This window comes from Fringilla coelebs, assembly GCF_963513975.1.
Source record: "Fringilla coelebs genome assembly, chromosome: 10".
Lineage (NCBI taxonomy): Eukaryota > Metazoa > Chordata > Aves > Passeriformes > Fringillidae > Fringilla > Fringilla coelebs.
In genome coordinates this window covers 1181006-1201114 of record NC_140036.1, presented here as the reverse complement: position 1 = coordinate 1201114, position 20109 = coordinate 1181006, and the positions used below count along the sequence as shown (strand labels likewise).

The 20109-nt window shown below is 40.9% G+C and overlaps 1 protein-coding gene across 9 annotated transcripts in view; it reads right to left on the bottom strand.

Annotated features, from left to right (window-relative positions):
• PIK3CB (phosphatidylinositol-4,5-bisphosphate 3-kinase catalytic subunit beta) overlaps positions 1-20109 on the bottom strand; it is a 99227-nt gene that overhangs the window by 1901 nt on the left and 77217 nt on the right. For 8 of the 9 annotated variants that reach the window (XM_084212601.1, XM_084212599.1, XM_084212598.1 and 5 more), the window contains 12 exons: positions 19854-19907; positions 18961-19149; positions 14243-14364; positions 13213-13356; positions 12162-12261; positions 9758-9936; positions 9004-9113; positions 8623-8701; positions 3049-3216; positions 2496-2619; positions 1292-1437; positions 352-484 (listed from right to left, as the gene is read on the bottom strand). In XM_084212601.1, coding sequence (XP_084068727.1) covers positions 352-484; positions 1292-1437; positions 2496-2619; positions 3049-3216; positions 8623-8701; positions 9004-9113; positions 9758-9936; positions 12162-12261; positions 13213-13356; positions 14243-14364; positions 18961-19149; positions 19854-19907 — 1548 coding nt within the window. The remainder of the gene's footprint in view (positions 1-351; positions 485-1291; positions 1438-2495; positions 2620-3048; positions 3217-8622; positions 8702-9003; positions 9114-9757; positions 9937-12161; positions 12262-13212; positions 13357-14242; positions 14365-18960; positions 19150-19853; positions 19908-20109) is intronic. The other variant, XM_084212605.1, reaches the window with a different exon arrangement.

The window sequence follows — 20109 nt, the reverse complement described above, 5'->3', positions numbered from 1 at the left end:
TCATTGAGCAATACATCAATTGGTTTAAATACTAAATCTTCCTGCGTTTAAAGATAAAACTGAAAGAGAATGAAGCAAATAATTTTCACCTTTCCAGGTCTATGCTTGTGCATGAGCCAAGATGTAAAATACCCCTGAGATGACTCCATTAAAGATGCACAGATCCTGAACTCATTCTCTGAGCACTAGGCCTGACTACAGACCTGTCCTATACAGCTGAAAAAGAAAACTGTGGAATTGTGTGGAAATCTTCACAGAAATGAAAACCAATGAAAATGTATTAATCTTGGAATCAAAAAATCACATCCTGGAAAAATGCTGAGTCCTGCTGAGCTGTAGCTCTTACTGTACCTTGAGATACTGGATGTCCTTGACAGAAGTGAGCTCTGGCAGCCCTGCAGTCAGCATCAGTGCAAAGAGGGTAATAAATAGGTTGCCGTGCTTGCGCAGGATCAGGTAGGCTTCCTCACAGTACTGCCGGAACCTGGGCACAGGGCAGGGAGCACACCGGGGGAGTCACACACTGCAAATGTCTGCACCTGCTCTCTGTTTATCTGTTAACTCTTATCTGCAATCTGGGATCTGTCTGACAAACACAGGCTGTGGAACACAGCACAGAGAGACAGAGATGCCTGCAGAACCTGTTTGTGCATTCCCACAGACACATCCCACGTCTCCCCAGCCAGCCCTCACACAAAACACCACCAGCTGCTCTTCAGAAAGAACAAAAGTGCCAGAGGTCATGGTCCCACCTCCCTGAGAATTCATTAGGTGAAAAGCCCTGATGATCCTGCAGGGTGGGCTACAGTGGAAAAGCCAAAGCTCTATTGCAATCCCTCTAATCTCTGTCATTTCTAATTCCTTCTGTGGCCAAAACTGAGCCAGCTTCCAGGGCCGGTGGATCACGAGCAGGTGGCTCCTCGTGGCCAAACATCCAAGCAGGTCCAGCACACTGAGCATGCCCTGATGGACAGGAAGGGCAGAGGGAGCCTCTTCCTAAGGGCAGGGCTTGAACAGCAGTCTGGCAGCCCTGCCTGGATCCCAGAGCTGCTGCAGGCAGAGCTGAGCCCAGCAGAACCTGCCACCTCCTGCTGTGGGAGATCAACTGCAGAGCTGCAGCTTCTGGTCCTGAAGTTATCTGTGGGCATTCCAGCTCAGGGAGAGCAGTAGATAGCCCTGTAAATGCACATTGGCACACTTCCACACAAGTGCAAATGAGCAAACCAACCCCAGGTTGGTTCTGGTATGCTGGAAGTTATCTCAATTACAAATAGATCAAAGTAATACTCACCGACCAAATTTTTCAGTGTTCCCTGTTTTTCCTTGTTGAATAACATGAATGAAATCATAGGTGAGTATGAAAGGTACCCGTTCCCTTTTAATTCCAAACTTGGACTTGAAGTTTCCAAGAATATGCCCAAAATCTATGTGAAAGAGCTAAAAACAAAACAAAACAAAACAAAACAAACAAACAAAAAAAAAAAACAAGTGAAAAATAATCTCTCTAGCAAAATGTGTCATTTTTCTAATATCTCTACAGGATGAAGGTATCAAGAACAGTTAACTCCTAATGTGACTCTCCAAAACCTGTGGTTTAAACCTTTTGGGAGAATTTGATTCTAAACCACTTCAATATTTAAAGTCAATAATAACATCCATACATTTTTGAGTGACCACTGCAGCAAAAGATTCTCCCAGGTTTAAGCTGCTGCTGCCACAGAGAGACAGCTTGGTGGCAGCATCAGACAAAAATGAGCCCAAGGATGAGCCCACAAGGTTCAACATCATCACATCCAAGGCCTTCCCACACAAGGACAGAGGCAAAGGGAGCAGAGCTGACTTAATCTGAAGGACCCTGTGGCAGCTCCCCGTGTTAGAATTGAGGTTAAGGGCATTCCAGCTTTCTTCCAGGAAGTACAAACTTAAAAAGAATACTGCAGATGTCTGTAAAGCTCTCAATTTTATAACCCTTGCTGTTTTTCTAGGAAGAATAATTTAAATTAAATCAGACAAGTTACATTACAGACTAACAATTTACAAAGCAGATGTCTAGGAGTTCCCCCGGGTTCTGAGTGCTGGGTTCCACACTGAGCATTTCTGCAGGGCTGAGCTGCACAGACTCACTTCAGGGAAACTACATTGCTCCAAAATGCAGTTCATGGATTTTTAAGGGTGGTCTTTTGAAAGATACCCTAAAACCACTTTAATTCAATGAATCTGAACCACTATAAGCCTCTTGGTTGTTCTGTAAAAGCTCTGCAGAACAGCCTCTCTCCATACAGAATTCCTGATGGACCAGGCTGTGCTCTGTCCTTCCCCCAGCATGACATTTCCTTTCCTTGAAGTTCTCTCCAACCTTCAGTGAACCACAAACATCAGTTCTAATCGTGTGTGCCTTTCCTTCCCTCAAGGCACCAAAGAAATTACAAGTTCTCAAGAGAACTCTTGCACACCAAGGTCACCAAAGGCATTCTGCCTACAGAGAGTTTTTTTACCTGCCCATTTTTCCTGACCATGATATTGTCACTGTGTCTGTCACCAATTCCCAGCACATATGTAGCTACACAGTAGCCAGCACAAGACAGAGTAAATTCTTCAATGGCTCGATCCAAGTCCTCTCTGTAACCACAGAGAAAATTGTATTAGTGCACACTGATGGAATTCATGTCATGCTTTGGCCTCAAAAAAGGATTTTTGCTTGTTTACACCAGAAGTCAATTAGAATGCTGCAAAACCAGAATTACTTGAGAAAAAAATACTGTAAAGGTACTTGTGGAGAACAAGCAGTATGGAAGGCAGCATCAAGGCTTGAGACCCATGTCGTTCCCTTGGGTTTGTTTGTGCTGCCAAATTTAATATAACTGACTCAACAGCACACAGCTAAAATGCTGCAAATGCCAGGGCCAAGGGTACCATGAATCTCAGGCAGAATTTGACACGCTAGAAAAACAATTAGCAAGAAACCACACCTTCCTCCAGACTGAAAGAGAAACTTCAGAGGAATTTTGCAGCTTATACAATAGCTGAGAGAATAAGTGTAGAAATTACCCTAAATTGTATTCCTTCAGCCAGTTCAAGAGCGCGTCCTTGTTGAAGGCAGCAGCTGCAGCAACATTGCTGCTGTTTAACTGAATGTCAGCAATGGTTTCTGAGCTAGAAACAGCCTCAATGAGGCCAGAGTGATCTCCAGTTGCTAAACAGCCATAGGGCAACATCCTGCAAGGAAACACAGAATCATGTCAGAACCTAAACCAGCAAAATGCTTCCTTAGTGTATTCAATGTTTGGAGATGGCTGAATGCTCACGTGAACAGAAAGCTCTCAGGGGCAATATACAGGAATTGCTTGTAAAGGTTAAAGACCAGCAATACATTTAAAACGTTCATTTTTCCCATTTTGTATATAGATGCAAAGAAGAGAGACACTTTAAAAAGCCTAATTTTTCCTTTTTACTGGAACCCAGTTTCTTGTAACTTCCCAGGACGAGCCACAGAGGGAGCCCTGTGCTTGCATTTGTGAATTCCTGCCCGGGCAGACCCTGACCTGCTCCAGTATAAATTATTGCTGGAAATGCAAAAGAGGATCTTATCCTTTTTCACCATCTTCCTACTTCAAAGGAAAATGCTATAAATCCTTCTTAATATTAACATAAAGAATGCTTTCCAGCTCATACTAAACTGAAGCATAGAAACCCAATGGAAAACAGGAATACATCTCTTAACTGGCTCGGTATCTCAGACCACACCAGTGCATTCACACACTGTGACCAGTGAAAACACCTCTTACTATGTCACTGCATTACAGTGAGACACAGTTCAAAATGAAAATCAAGGAGAGATGTGTATAAACAGGTAAATGTATCTTTTCCCAATACATTTCCTCCCTGCAGATGCTTAAAAAGCTAAAGAGAATGACAACACCCCATGAGATGGGAGCTCAGCATTTGCAAGGGAAACTTACAGCAAACTTTTCAAAGGCAATGCTTCACAAATTGAGACGAATGCTCTTGTGCCAGGCAGCTCAGGCCAAGAGTATGATCTCAATTATGGTCATGGTCCACGGATAAGAGAATGAATACCAACAAAAATCTACACTGCACACACAAGGTATAGACCAGCACTCACTGACTTACAGAGCTGTATAAAACAACGGCAGGACATAAAAACGGATGTGTGGACTACCTTCAGACAGACAGACAGACATACATATATATAAAGCTTCACTGCTGGTAAAGCTGTCATTTGTATTTATATATAAAACTATATATATATATATATATATATATATATATATATACATAAAGTTTAATATAAGATACTAAATTTAATAGCTACAAAGCGTAACTGCATCTCTTAACTGACACAGCCTATTATCCCAAGCCATGGAAGAAAAATAAATAAAATTCCTTACAAAATTAAACACAACTTTTTTGCCTTATAGCTATCAGGGAACTGAGCAGTTCTCCACCAAAGGGATAACACAACTGAAGTGGTGCAAGTAGTGATGCCTTGGAGGGGCTGCCTGGAACAGAGGCTAGACAAGATTTAGAGAATAAAGTGGTATTTATTGAAGGCCTTCAACAGCCACACCTTGGGCAGTCACAGCCTTCCAGAGGCTACACCCAAGCTGGACAATGGTCACCAGTTTTTCAGACAATTATAAATTTGGTTCATTTACATACCAGGGGTTAATCCCCGAATTACAGCTTCAGCTAATGAAGTCATTTACCCCCAGTTTGCTCCCCCAATTCACTTTTGTTTGTACTTTCAGGGCCTGAGACAGTAAAGTGTCCTTGAGCTTCAGGCCCAGAGGAATTGTTTTGTCTGACCAAAATGTGAAGACAGTAACTGACACTCTGTATGGAGTTCAGAGTTATGCACTAATGCAGTACAGGATCTGAAAAATAGAAAAGCTGAAATCCTAAGGCATAGAAGCAGTAACGATATAGACTGGGATCCTTCCCTACTGGCAACAATGTGCACTGAAAACCAGATTCAGCAGGGTATTGCAAGAGGACTCAACTTCAAAACAACAGCAGAAGTGCAGGCTTGGAAGGTTCTTCCCGGTTGTGTTCTGAGTCCTGCCCAGTCCCAGCCCTGTCCCCAGGAGCAGAAGGGTGGCTGGGATTGCCCCTGGACACGGGGAAGCTCTGCCCATCCTTATCACCACAGCACAAATGGCAGCCAAAGCTGGCCAGGTTAAAGTGCACCCTGGCCTCCTTCCACAGCGCCGCAACCCACCCCGCTCGGGCTGAGCCGGGCACACGGCCAACAGCTTCCCCTTCAAAAGCAGGCAATGATGAAAGCCTGCAGCCCCTGGAGGGCTGTGTGCTTACAACTGCAGGAAAAAACATCCTTGTCAGAGAGACAGTTTGACAGGAGTCAAGTTAGGGACAAATCCTCTGGGCCCTTTCCATCTCATCCTGGTCTTTCTGACTTCAGCATCTGTCAGCAGGATATGCTCCCTGCTTTTTAAAGCCAGCAAAAGCCATGGACAGATCAATACTGAAATCCTGAGTAGGACAGAAAATTCTCTTCACTCATTTCAAACTGTTCTTTATTTCAAGTGTTTAATTCACTAAACCAGTGCCCTTCCAAACACACACGAAATACTGGTGATTTATCAACACATTCTCTGTAACTTCAGGTCCAACAGTTTAAAAATGATGACACATTAAAGAGTTGAAACAAATACATTTTCCAGCATGTGTGTGAACTCTGATTTCACTCATACACAGCCACGTAACCTTAGATCTCACACACGTAAGGGAGACAGAAATGAAAGCCTACTATGGACAGGCACTGAAACAAAAAAGTGTTTTGGAGAATGTCCTGCATCTGGTCAAAAAGTAATAAAGTATTAAATACTTTTATGAAAATTTACCACAGCAAAGGTGACTCAGCATAGATCAAACTCCTCAAATTCATGATTTTCTGTTGCTGTTGCTTTTGTCATTTCTCCACTAACACAACTTTGATTCCATAACAGAGCTAAAGCAGCCCAAACACTTTCTGACACAAGGATTTTCCTGAGAGGTGCAGCATCCTTGGGAAGAGATGTTGTGCTCCTCTGCTGTGACATGTAATAGGCCATCTACTTCCTGCTCAGTGTTCAGGTACAAGTTTGTCCTAGAAATTAAGGTGTGGAGATTAACTAAAAAATATACTTTTGGCTTTGTTCATTTCTCTCTGCTACTTGGATGATGTTTGAGGTAGACTGACCAAAGGCAGAGTCCTCCTAGTGTCAGTGTTTGTCAGTGCTGGTCTTGTTCTGAGAAGCAGATCCACCCTACACCCCAGGCTTTCCTCAGCTGTGCCCATGCAGGGAGAGCTCAGGATGAAGGACTTACAGGAGCACATGGTGCCATCCTCCTGCACACAAGTGTCCCCTCTGATACACCCCCTGCCCTGTTTGTCACTCCCAAGACAAATCTGTTGGCAGTTAAACCAACAAGCAAACATTTCTCCTCCTTCAGCTCTCAAAATCAATATATAATTGGTGTTTCTCTCTAGAGCTGAGAAATCCCACCGGGAATATTGTGATTGCTTTAGCCACAGGCTGAGCTTAGGTTTCATTTTCAATCACTGCTAGAACTGAGTGTGGACTGCAGTGCAATTAGAAGGGAACTGATCCTGTCCCAGCTCAATGGTGCACTGGCTGCCATTTGATCCATGCCTCATGGAAGCTGGACAATGTGCTTGTGGCAAAGCATGCCTGATGGGGAGCAGCAGCAGCCAGAGCTGCTCTGCCACTGACATGGCTGAAGCCTTGCCTTTACTTGGATGGAGTTACCAGACTCTCCACAGTGGAAAAACGTTGAAAAGTGCAAAATCCATTGTGCATCCACAAATGGAAATAACTTCAGGGAAACTAAGGATGATAAAGGGCAGCAAGCAAGAACTGCACCCTTTGGTATGGGCATGTGGCACTGTGTTTTTCAGGAAAGCAGCTCTTTGACACTACTTTTTCAGCTGAGACCATGCTTCTCACCCAAGCAAAAAGTAACCACTGACTCCTGACTCACGAACATGGCAAAGAACTCAGGCCACCACTGCTGGCTCATGGATTCTGGAGTTGTCTGCTCTTGAGAGAGACGCAGGCTATAAACACAGAGATGCCAAAGCCTCACCCTGCTGGCTGCCCTCATCTCTGCGTGTTCTCAGTGCTGTTTTGGCCAATTCTCTTCTCAAGGAAGGTCATTTCAGAGCCTTCTCTTGGCAAGTGCCTGATTAATCTCTTTGACAGACACTGAACTGTAACCCTGCCTCAATCCCAGGATTTTATTTCATAATGGTAACTATGACAGGATGAATGGAAGGAAGATGCTCCCAGTTAAGCAAACAAATTGAAGAGGCCAAATATAGAACTTCAATTCTCACTAGGAACTTCCCCTTTCTACTTTTTTTTCTTCACAGTGTTTTAAGAAATATCTTGGACATCAGAGCTACTTTTTTGTTTTCCTTTGTTGCATTAAAAAAAAAAAAAAAGGCTTAGTCAGGAAAAGCATATTTGATGACTCTCATCACTATTCCTGTTTGCTAGGCATGGTGTGTGGCCCAGGCTGGAACCATAAACAGCTTCTGGGAAGGCAGCTACTGAGGAATGCCTCATCTGGGATTCCACAGCTGCCAGAGGCTGTCCTTGCCCCCAAATGCTGGATCAGCCTCCTCAAAGTCAATTTATAATGACATAAATGACCTAAGGTTTCCTCAAGTCAGTGTTCAACTTCACACACACTCAACCATATCATCACAACTATACCTTTCCAGAAACAATTTGTAATTCACATTTCCACCACTCCTTAAGCATTCTAAGTAACAAGTTGATAACTTTACTTACCTGTGCTGATATTATGTGCCTTATGTAGTTCCCACTACCATACTCGAACCATAAAAATTTTAAAAGAGCTCCAAGAATCTAAATTAAGTACTTCAGGCAATGTTTAAATAAGTACTTCTAGACTTTTAAACAAAACTTAAACAAAGAGGAGTACAGCTCTTGAAACAGGCATACAAAATTTAACTTATGGCTAAAAATGGTTTCTAATAATATGATACCCAATACCTTCCTTAGGATTACTTTCCTACAGTGCAATTAGAATTTGTGAATTATGTTACCTAAAACTGGTTCATAAATTTGGGTGGAAAGGCTTCCCATGTACTAGAGGGTCATGTGATAACACTGAGCAATGACTGATACTGCAGCTCTTAGGAATACTCCAGTATTCATTCAAAGAAATCACATTTACCTTACCAAGGATACAAAAGCAAGAAAGCTACTTCACAAGAGACTTTGGAAGATACAAAGATATTTCTGGCTGCAAAAATGCATTCTGGTATCCAAGCAGTGTTTTACCAACAAGAGAAAGTGATTTCAGAGTTGCAGATGTTCCCAGTGGCCATCAGTGCTGGTGGGAGCAGCAATGAGGGCTCTGCTCCCAGCAGGAAGGAGCGGAGGTAACGCTCCCCACAGCCTGCTCACCTTGGTCCTGACTGCTGGAACCTCTGGGCACCCCAACAGATGTGTAGAAAAAGGACAGTGGGGAAAGTGCTCTAACAAGGAAAGCTTTATTTCTCAAAGCAGCCCCTCCATCCAAAGCAAGCAGCCCTGAGGAGCTCCTTACCGGAGATCCAGGCCAGCCTCCTTCCACAGAATGTCCATCAAGCGCAGAATCTGCAGCGTCAGCATGTCCTGCCGGAGATCTGCAACGAGAGGTGACACCACTGCTTCAGCTCCTCACACTTCCTCCAGCTCCCAAGGCCTTCAGAAAAAGGGATCTAAAAATACTCCCTCAGCTAAGGGTTAAAGTGGTATTAATCATAATTGCATCCTGACTGGCAGTGTCCGTGCTTGGAAATTCAGTCAGAAGGTGCTTAATTTGTTTACTGATGTCAGAGTAATCCATGTTTACATGATGACAATGCAGAATAATACCAAATAACTCAAGTGCAAACATGCAGTGAAGAAGGAAAAGGAAAAATGGAAAGTTTCTAGTATTGCTTACCGTCACCATTTTTAAAGATGATTCCTACAAGATCTCCTCCAAACATTTTGTTGTTGTACACTATCCAGAGAGGCTTCATTTTAGAATCCATATATCTACACTTCTCAACACTGGAAGAAAACATGACAGAAGTCCTAGTCAAATAGGAATAATTCACCTGAAAAGATCTAAACATGGTTCAGAACATAAGAGAACAGGTAGACTTCCAGTCTGGAAGTACTTAAATGCTCTGTCTGCTTTCATTCTGCTGCTATGTCATGAGCACTCACCAAGCTGTGAAGGCATTTGTAACATGTGGAATGTATTTGATACCAACTGGTGAATATATCTCTACTTCTTAAATCAAGCACCCTCATTGTCAGAGAAAATAGTTTCCTTTATATTCTTTCCCATGAATTTTTAGACTTTATATTTAAATGCTGTAGAAGGTTTTAGTAGCCTTTGTGCTTATTGTAAAAAACAGAAGCCAGGAATGCAATCAAATTCACTTTTAGGCTTACATTTAAATATGTGTAGCCATGATAATGCATTGACTAAGACAGTATTAAGTGTCATGGTGGATCACAAAAGTCTTCTAATTTAACTGATAGCTTAACCTCAGAAGATGCCCAGCAGAGCTTCTGTCACTACAGGACAAGTTCCCTGTGGCAGCACGTGCTGAACAATGCAGCCAGAGAAGTTCAGACACGAATGTGTTCCTGCTCTACTGTTTCCATGCAAAGCTGAGGTGAAATTGCACTCATTCTTTACTTACTGCAGCTCTGAGAGTATAACAGAAGGATTCAGAGGAGACTGGAGGTCAGAAAGTGCTTCTCTGTAAGCATTTTGTTTCAAACACGCATGCATTGCATCTTTGCCTTTTGCTTTGCTTTGCTTCATGGCATTCAGCTTAATTAGACTATTTAAAGTCTTCATTTTATTGAGGGCTTCCACCTGAAAGAGATATTTTATCACTAAGAGTTACTACTTTTATTTGAGATGTAAGGAAATGTGAAATCCCCTTTCACAACAAAACCAAGTATTAAATAATTCTACAACTTTTTAAAAATGGAAATAATGGATGGAAATTAAGTTGCTCATGTTTCAGAAATACCATTTTCATAATTAACAGAGACACTGATGAGATGAAAGCTCCTAAACTTTGAGTTACTTTTAAAAGCATGACTTAACATTTCCAAAAAAATGAATGAGGCATTTTAATGTATGACACATTAACACAAATTCCTTCTTCAAAGTACAAGTTTTAGTTCCCTATTTCAACCAAGCACATAACATAGGTGTCCCCTAGGCATACAGAAGTAACAGAAATACAGATTATTTCATACTCTAACAAACTGAGACATTGCAGGAGATGAGCTGTGGATGCAGATACTTCATTGTTCACATTAGGTTGCATCCAACAAGGAATGACCATGTGACCACTTACATGAGACAATTTTCAGAGAACAAAGTCTTAAATGTGTGTCATTAAAATCCTGCTGAAGTCAGGCAGAACACAAAAGCTTTAATTGGCTAAGGTGTTTAAAATCATAGCATCTCAACTAAGCTAAGTTTTTACCTTAGAAGCATGTAAAAAGTCAAGGCAATTATTTGCAACAATACAGGTGGACTTAACTCCTTTTTGCCCTTCTGTTTTGCAAAGTTTTTTACTGTTCCAAAATCTCTAAGGAAATTGGTGATGTAAATGTGTAATACTGACAGAGCAGAGCCCTTTGACAAAATAGCACATACAGCAAATACATCTTCTACATCTAAGCAACTTTTTGACCAAATAACAACTCTAACAACCTTCTAACTCTTCTAACAACCAGCTGTGCTTGCACCAGTAAGGTGCTGAGCAATACACAGATTCTGGAGCAAACAGCAGCACTGTAACAATTATGAAAGCTCTTTTCTATACAAGGAAGCTTTAGCCTGACTTACAAGCTGCTGAGTCAAAACTCACCCCTCCCACAGCCTGAACCCTGCCAGGCAGGATGCTGTGGAAATTGTATGGAGTTTGATTATAAAACTGGGCAGTGGAGAGCTGCCAGGTCAGCCATCTGTCAAAACCAAAAGGACTCTGCTTTTCCACTATTCTAGGAGCTGTACAAACATCAGTGACAAGGGAACAAAATGGAACCTGTGTTGTACAAACAGGAACTTTTTGAAGTATTTCTACTTTGAATTTCTTCCGTGTTTGCACAGTTGGGAATTTTTTTGCCCCTTCTTTGATTGTACTGACATTTGCTTCCTGTAAAGTGCACAAAAACTTTACTGACCTTACATCTATTGCTTAAAGCATTTCACCACCTACTCTTTTCATGATTTTGACAATGCTAACGAGCATAAATGGAAGAGATGGTCTTTTCCATGTCCTGTGAGCTGCAGCAATAAAGAGCACAACAGAACATCCCTGTTCCAAATGCTCCCAAAGCAGTTTCAATGCAGACAAACACCACCATCACCTACTCATCCACTGAGTGAAACTCCGTGGCCTGATACTGTAAATACTTCAACTCCAAAGAGAGACAAATTTTCAAATATTTTTAAGATCACAATCTAAATTAACTCACTAAAACCACATTAGAGACTTCAAACATGATTTGTGAGTGTCTCTTAGTGATCTGGTGATACAATTATTAGTGCTTTCAAAAGCAAACCTCTCGTACTTATGAGGGTATTTAAAAGCAAACATATCTCTCCTTTGTTCTCTCTTTTTGTGTGTGTATGTGTGTGTGTAAATGAAAGACCTATATTAACACTGAAATGAGTATTTGGGTAATTTGCAACACCTTTTAACAAAAGCAAAAACTGCAGGAAGTAGTCCTGGAGTAATCTAAGTAAAATTTTGAAAAAGCTACCCTTACAGGAAGAAAAACTTCCTGAAATGCACAGAAGCTCTTCTCCAGTTAATCCAGAGTCTCTTGTGTCCAGAATACACAGACAGTGCTGAAGGTGTCTCTCCCTGAGGCCCCTCAGCCCTGGCTTCCTTCTGTGCCATGAAGGCTGCTCCCTCACTCAGCCCTTTTAATTCCCTGTCTCACTCACACCTCCTTCTCCTCCACACTGCCCAACTTTTTCAAGGCAGCCAATACCCACCTAGGAGCAATGGAGTAAGTATGGGAGTTCCAGGCTTGGATAGGTCAGGGTGACAGGAAAGGGAAGGCAGTCCCTACCTGTTTAGCCAGCACTTTCATGTGAGCCACGCTGCCCCTGCAGTAAGCCTCCAGGATCAGCCCAAATTGCACCGACACGGCGGGGATGTGAACCTCTGACCTGCCGGGGGAAAAGCTGCTCAGCAGAGCACAGCATCCACACAACTGCATCCTTCCAGCCACTCAGAAACCCCAAACAAACACAAACCCCATAACAGTAAAACCCTCCTTGGGCACATCAAACATTAAAACACCTGATGGTCATGTAGCTGAAACTGGCCAGATTTCCGGTGAGATGCCAGAAGCCCTCAGCGCTGGAGACAACGAGGACAGGCCAGCTTGGGTGCAGGCTCCTTGTTTCCAGCCCAGGACTGCTCTGGGGGCTCATGCCAAGAGGTGCTGATGAACACCTGCTTCAGGACCCCCTTTTATTCAGAGCAGCTCTGAGAAGTCACTGAAGGGCTGACTTTAAACCACACATTCTCCAACCTTTGTAAGGGAAAAGCCCAATTTGCCCGAAGGAGAACACTTTGAAACAAACCACTGAACTTTGTATCAGAGCCAATTATCCTCCAAAACATTTTCATGTAACACTTGCTCTTTTTAGCTAGAAATATTTAAATTAATTGTGTTCTAAAGACAGAATCAACCTATCCAACCTATTCCAGTCCATTCTACAAGGCTTTTGCCATTCATGAAACTGCTCATCGAAAGTAGCAAGAATACACAGAACAGCTTTTACTTTCTCTTAGACTTGCAACAATAATAATTTTTCCCAACTGTGAGATATAAATATTATTCTTTTACTGCACCCACAGCCAAAACAAACACTGGGGTATTTACAAACCTAACTCATCAGGTAGTCAGAGCTGAATGCAGTTTGGAATACTTTCATCCAAGGATAGATTACAGACCACTCTAATTTATTTTTAATGAGAAGTCTGATCCATAGATGCCAAAAATAAACAAACAGAGTTGTGGGCATTATGATAATGGCTCATTTAGAAAAATCCTCACGAAATCATACAATCAGGCTCAATAGTTTCAGAAAGATGAAAGGAAAATCTCCTACCTCAGGTGCCAGAACAACATCTGTCCTATTCTCCGATTGCCGAGCGCTCTTTCCAGGAGAAACCTGGACAGTGCACAGTCCAGAAAAGGCTCATACTTCAGGACTTGCACAAGTTGGAGAAGATACTGAGAGAGCTCTTCATCACTAGAATGAGGCACATAAAAGCAGTTAGTAAGAGAGTAGCTAGATTAGTGGTATTTCAGAAATTCAGGTGCATATGACAAACCCAAGAGTTACAGGATTTGGTTCAATACCAAGAGTGTCTCCCAATTTTTCCATCACACAAAGAAGGACAACACACAGCTTAGTGCAACTTCCAGATGGAAGTAATTCCAGATGCATTCTTAGGAGAGAATTCTAAGCAGCCAAATTTCTTGTTTGGATTTGAAAGAAGTCAAAATAATTTTTTTTTTACGCCAAATGTCTATCCTTGACCATTAAAAATTACTCACTAAACTATTCACCACAGAGACTTCAGAATTCAAGGACAGGAAATGTGCAGTAATGATAATGTTACACAAGTCCTGCCCTAGGTTACAGAGGAGAGCAAATGAAATGCAATAAGGGAAGAACTGCAGAGAATGAAGAACTCTGTGAATCAAAACCAAATCAGTAATTCTCTGATTATTTATTGCATGCTGCAGCTCACATTCCTATTAAATGTTAGAGCAGACTGGAGGTGGCTGGGTGCCAGGAGTTACAGTACTTGACTCCAGGAATATTTCTCCCTTTGTTATTAAAACTCTCAGAGATTCTCGCTCCCCTTGCCCAAGAAAGGGATGAACACCCAGTCCTCTCTGGGACAAAGGTGCACTGGTGTTCTCTTGCAACATGGAAAATAATCATAATTTCCTACAAGGTGTCAGAATAGGTGGTTTTATTTAGCTGCCAGTGAGCCTGCCCAGAAATCAGACTGCTTTATTTGGCCACCTGTTCATGGCAGGCAGTGTGTTCAGCTCTTCCCTCTTGGGGTTCTTTTGTCCTGTGAGCAAAAAGAATGGCGTTTGGCACCCCAGAAACCCTCACCTACCTCATCTGCCTCAAACACCCCACTGCATATTCCCTGACGTACTGGTCGGGGTAGTTGAAATCCAGCAGCTCCAAAGCCTCCCTGGGCAGCAGCTTGGGCCAGATCTGCAGGAGGGCCTGGAGCTGTTCAAAAAAAAGGTGACAGGTAAGGACACAGGTGGGTCTCACTGCTCATAAAGGCACTCAAATGAACAGAGGATGGTGACCAGCTGGCATGGGATGGAGGGAGAAAAATCATTTGGGGTAACTGGGCCCACTTCTGATTATGCTTCTTCCTCTTTAAAATGATGCAGATTATTTTTAGTCTGAAAAACCCATTTCTTCACATGTAGACACAATTCCCAGTAAAGAAAAATTAGGCAACACCAGATATGTATGGTTTAAAAACAGAAATTCATTAAAATGAAGATGTTTTGTAAGGGCTCTCATAAATATATAACCATTTTGCTAACAGTTAAAGTTTTCTACTAAGGATAAAAAAAAAGGGTTTTTTGAGAGAGAGCTTTCTTTACCAAAAATATTTGACGACCTCCAGTGATGGAGCCTTTTTGAACATTCACTGTGAATATTAATGAGCTTAAATTGAAAAAAAAAAAAAAAAGAGTCAGGTTAGATATTAAAACAAATAAAGAATCTCTAGATTGATGCAATAATGTGCTGGAAAAAAATTACAGAATGCAGCGATGCATAAATTTGGACTACCAAAAAGAACAACATTTAGAGGCCTCACAAAATAACTGATTTTATTGCATTGTTATGAAGCTCACAGCTACCTGCTGAGAGCAATATGTATAGAGTTGTATCACTGAAAGAGGGCACTATAGATACAAATAAACACTTTCATGCACATTAATATAAATGCATATTAGTATAAATTCAGTGTATCAACAGCACAAGATGTTTCTTTCTGTAGGAACAAGTCATGATAATAATACCATTCCCTACAAATTAGATAACACAGGTTATTTTATATTTCAATAGCAAGTTATAAAAGCTGAATAATTAAGATCTTGTTTTTCTCCTGATTTCATAATGACTTTACAGCAGTGAAAAACCTTTATTTCTACTCTGTCACCTATCAACTCCTGGTCCCAGTTCCAGTAGGACAAACATGAGTTCACACTCTCAGTCCACATTTAACAGGCATGTTCATAACACCATTTATACACCTTGGGGGCAGATTCTGAACTGAGCCATCAGTTTTGTGAAATCCAGAAGGCAAGAAATGGGCATGAATCACATCACAAAGACAGGGCTGTGCTGAAACTCCACAAGTGGAGGAAAGGATCAACTAAGCCATGGCAAATACAGGTATGGACACATGATGTAAAATAAAACTAAAGCTGTTTTAAGCATAGATGTCACATTCCCACAGGAAAATACACTCAAAAATACACACAAAAATCTACTGACCCATCAAGGATCAGTGATGCCAGTCCTGACTGCAGCCACCAGCATTTCCATAGCAGGACCACTGGCACTGAAACTCTGCAGGCAATATAACCCTGAGCACATATTTAATACACAAGGCAGACACTGAAAATGCAAACAGCAGCTCTGCCTGTCAGTCACAGACTCCAAAACAAAACTATCAGAATTTCTACACAATCTACGGTAAATCAGGTGCAGAACCAGCACAAATATAGAGCTTTTTTGTTAATACTGAATGAGTGAAATGCAGAAACTGAAACAGTCTGAAAAGATGAGCTCATGTGGCCCCACATGCCTCGTACATCAGGCAGTAAAGGTCATGGTCCACAGCATGTACATTTACTGGGAAGAAGATTTGAAAATGCAGAGCTCCTCCCTTTGCTGGAATCATTGCACAGGTGGTTACAATGAGAATGAACAATGCATGTTTCAGAGAAAACTTGAATTTGGCCTTGGTGTATCAATATTTTCTTCTGTAAAGAAATAACCATAACTTCTTCCCTAAGAAGACTGTATGAGACAATACAACTAAGTCCAGGCCAGTATTTTTATTCCAATTATTTCCAGTTGTCCTTTCTCTACTTCTCATTAATGATGGTGCCACTTCACTGAAAGCAAGTGGATTTAAAAAAAAATTTCTTTTAATGTTTTTGTTTTAATTCTGCTTCGAGAATAAATACTGCCTGAGAATTCTCGTAACAAGTTCTGCCACCCTGCTACTCTGCTGAGCAGGGAGCCTTTGGCAGCAGTAAGAGCAATTCCTTCAGTGCAACCATTCTGCTAAAATCCTGCAAATCCAACAGGGGCTTGGGAAAGAATGGAAAATAATTCAGGAAAGCTGCTTGAATCCACTGAACATAACTGCAGGGACCACTGAACTAACAGATTAAAGATAATCTACAATCAAATACGAGAGAGTCCATTTCTAAAAGAGCCTTACTATTTTTAAGCTGCATTAATAAAAACAGGAATACAGTTATTAAGTCCATTTGCTTACAAACAGCCGGTGTTTGATTGCTTTTTCTTGTAAACAGCTAATGTTTGATTGCTTCTTAGAGTTTTGTTGCTTTGTTGTATTTGTGTTAGGGGTTTCTTGAAGTGTCAAGACTTACTGCAATACATCTAAATATGGGCATTGAAACAACTTTTGGTACAAAAGCACATGGTAGCAGACAACTACAGCTACTACAGCAAGTATTTAATTTGAATGGGAAGTAAATTATAAATCCTGATCATTTTGGAATTCCTAAAATTAATGAGGCTGTCTTGCCTTACCTGAAAAGGTAAATCATTAGGAGTCTATGTAGTACAGAAATATTCTGCATGTTTAAGGTAAGATCTCATTTTTCAGAGAGACTTTCCATGCTGCCAAAACCAATATTATGATATAAACTGCACTATTGTCTATAGATAAGCAAACATAAACACTATATTCCTTCCAGAAAGTACACAGTAACAAGACAAAAACATATTTTCAGCCATCTGTTCAAATAAAAAGTTTAATGCAAATATAATATTTAATGTTTCTAAGTGTAAAGGACTTTGAGCTGTCAGCTAATATCCTACTCCAAGTAAGTTTTCAGAACTGCCACCATGGGCCATATTTAAAGCTCCAGAACTCAGAATGCCTTTTCCTTGACATATTTTAGGGTGCAAACAAGTGCCTGCTTGTATTTCTACAGTTTTGATTTGCAGATAACTTTTAATAATGAACAATAAATTCAGAAGTAATGGAACTACTAAGGAATGGGATTCTTGCACGTGAAAGAACACAAGTGAGCAAGGTGCTCCATTTTGTTAGTATAGTGTTCATGGCACAGACAAGGAGCTGGGGTGAAATTCCATTTATTTTCAGAAGTTCACAGAACTTACACATCTAGCTGGGAGGAAGGATGTAGCAGAAAATGAACTCTCTGCTGGAGCACAATAAGAGCCTGGCTGGATAATCACAAAAATCACATAATGGATAGACAGAAGATAGATTTTCATGGAGTGACTGCCTTTTCTTCCAAGAACACTTAACTTGGAACAGGTGAAGGTCAGAATACTAAGGGGCAATAGAGTTTTCTACCCTCAGTCATAATCCTTCACAGCAAATGCTTTTTAGCTCCAAGTTTATAATAATCAAAAAAGGTAGTTGAAAATTTTTAAAATGAGACTTGGGGAACACCATGCACATTATCTCAGTGGTCTTGGTCAGTGGTCTGACCAAGAGGGTGAGCATCATTTATATCTGAATTCTGTCAGGAAGACCAGAACAACACCAGTGCTTGGTAACTTGGGCCAGACTTCATAATCTGGCTCAAACTTCACTGTACACAATCTGACTAAAACACTTCAATTCCAATCCAGAAACCTGTTACTTTATTACTTTTAAAACCAGTCTATCAAGCAGGGATGGTCTTACTATGAGCTCATATAATTTTTCCTGTATTAAAGTTCAAACTATTCTCAAAAAGTGCCCCAAGAGTTGGATTCTATTTGGGTAAATACAGCAAAAGGCAGCAACACCAACTTCTTTACAGTGTAGTGAAATACCCTTGCACATCTGTGCAGCAAACAAATGAATCAATTTTACTGAAAATGCACCTTGTATCACAGCACCAGCCCCACATCCTTAAAAGTTATTTTAAAGAGACCATTTGGTCCAAGAGACAAGATGAGAATGATGTTTTTTGTAGCACTGGTGGGTCTCACATCTCTTTGAGAAGCTATCTGTCTGCCTTGGTGAGTTTTAATTACCCAGTCTGAGATCTGGATTTTATAGTAGCTTAACAATTTTCACAAGAAGTTTTATTTCAGATCTTGATTTACAAAGTTTTTTTTAGAAGAGCCTTATAAAAAACATTCTTGCTGTGAGGGTGGTCAAGCACTGGACTTTTTTGCCCAGAGCCTGAGGAGTCTCCACTGGTGGAGGTACTCCCAACTCAGCTGGACACAGCCCAGCTCAGGCTGACCGTGCTGGAGCATGGGGCTGCGCTGGATGAGTCTGGGAAATTCGTGCTTTTACCATCAAATTTGAGCACAAGGTTTAAACATCAGCCTGTATAAATATCCACTGTGCTTTTCTTGTCATTCAGAGGACCCCTGAAATGCATTTTGGTTTTGGTTTATGGAGCTTTTTTTGAGAGAATAAGTTCTTTACGTGTCCAGGCTGCAGAAGTTAGACACTGAGCTCCAGCTTGCACAACAGCACCACTTCAAACCGGCTACACTTGGGAAAGAAATCCTATTTTCTGATGATTTAATTGAAGCTTTTTGCCCCACCAACGTTGTCTTTTCCCTTACCTGAGCAACGTCTTCAAGTTTGTTCCACTTTAAAGAGAGCAGCAGTTTTGGCAACGATTGTGGGAAATTTTCACGACAGTCATATCGCAAAGTCCAAATGAGATCCATCTCATTTTCACAAAGCTGAGACAAAGGATCTCTTTCCATTATATCTTTTAGCACAACATAAAACTTCTTACCACCTCGACCCTAGGAAATGAGACATGTATAATGGGATAAATTCACTAAGAGTCTGGTATGGTACCTCAAATACCAGCAACACTCCAGCAGAAAGAACACCAGAAAAAAGCTCATGAAACACAGGGAAATGACCACTGTGCCTTTCCTTACTGTAGACACTGTAAGTAACAGATTCCAAATGCAGTGTGCAGAACTTTCTGAAAAAATAACTCAACTTTAGGGTTAAGGACGCTAGATGGCAATATTTCTGTTTTCCAACTCCAACATGAAGCACTCTCGTTTAGGATGCATATACTTTCTTCTATTTTTCAAATGAGCAAATTTAGATACATAAATAATAATTTCTTCTCGTTAGCAAGAAAAAAATACTTTTGCAACAATCAAAAGAAAACACATTTGCAAAGTAGACAGACATTTATTTTGGTCTTCTAGTCCTAAATTGTTTTTCAGCTCTAATGTAAATCTTAGCTGTCTTCCAAATCCAGAGTATGTAAAGCTTTTTGACAAAATATAGACAAGTCCAAAATATATTGGGAAAAGCAGATATATATCTGAATTTTAAAGCAGTTCATCAAAGTGAATTATATAAGAAAACAGAGCCAGTAGAATTGCTATTTGAGCAGTTGACTTATTTATTTCTAGACTGATGCAGAAGATAAGAACCAAATAAACCGAGAAAATTAATTTAAAAGTAGTCTTTAGATGATGCTCACCGCCATTGCAGCATTGTCACTGTTTCTTGCAATCTCAGCTGCCTTTTCAAGTATCTGCAAGAAGTTGGTTTAAAATACATTAGATTTAACCCCAAATCTGACCACATTGCTAGAAAAAGCATTACAGAAAAGAAGCAGGTAAGGAGATATTGCTATCTTTTAGGTAGTTTTGTATATCCAGTGGCATAATGTGGACTTGTGTGCAGTGTCCCCCTTCTCACCTGCAGGACTAGGGAGATCAGGAACAGCAGTGCTT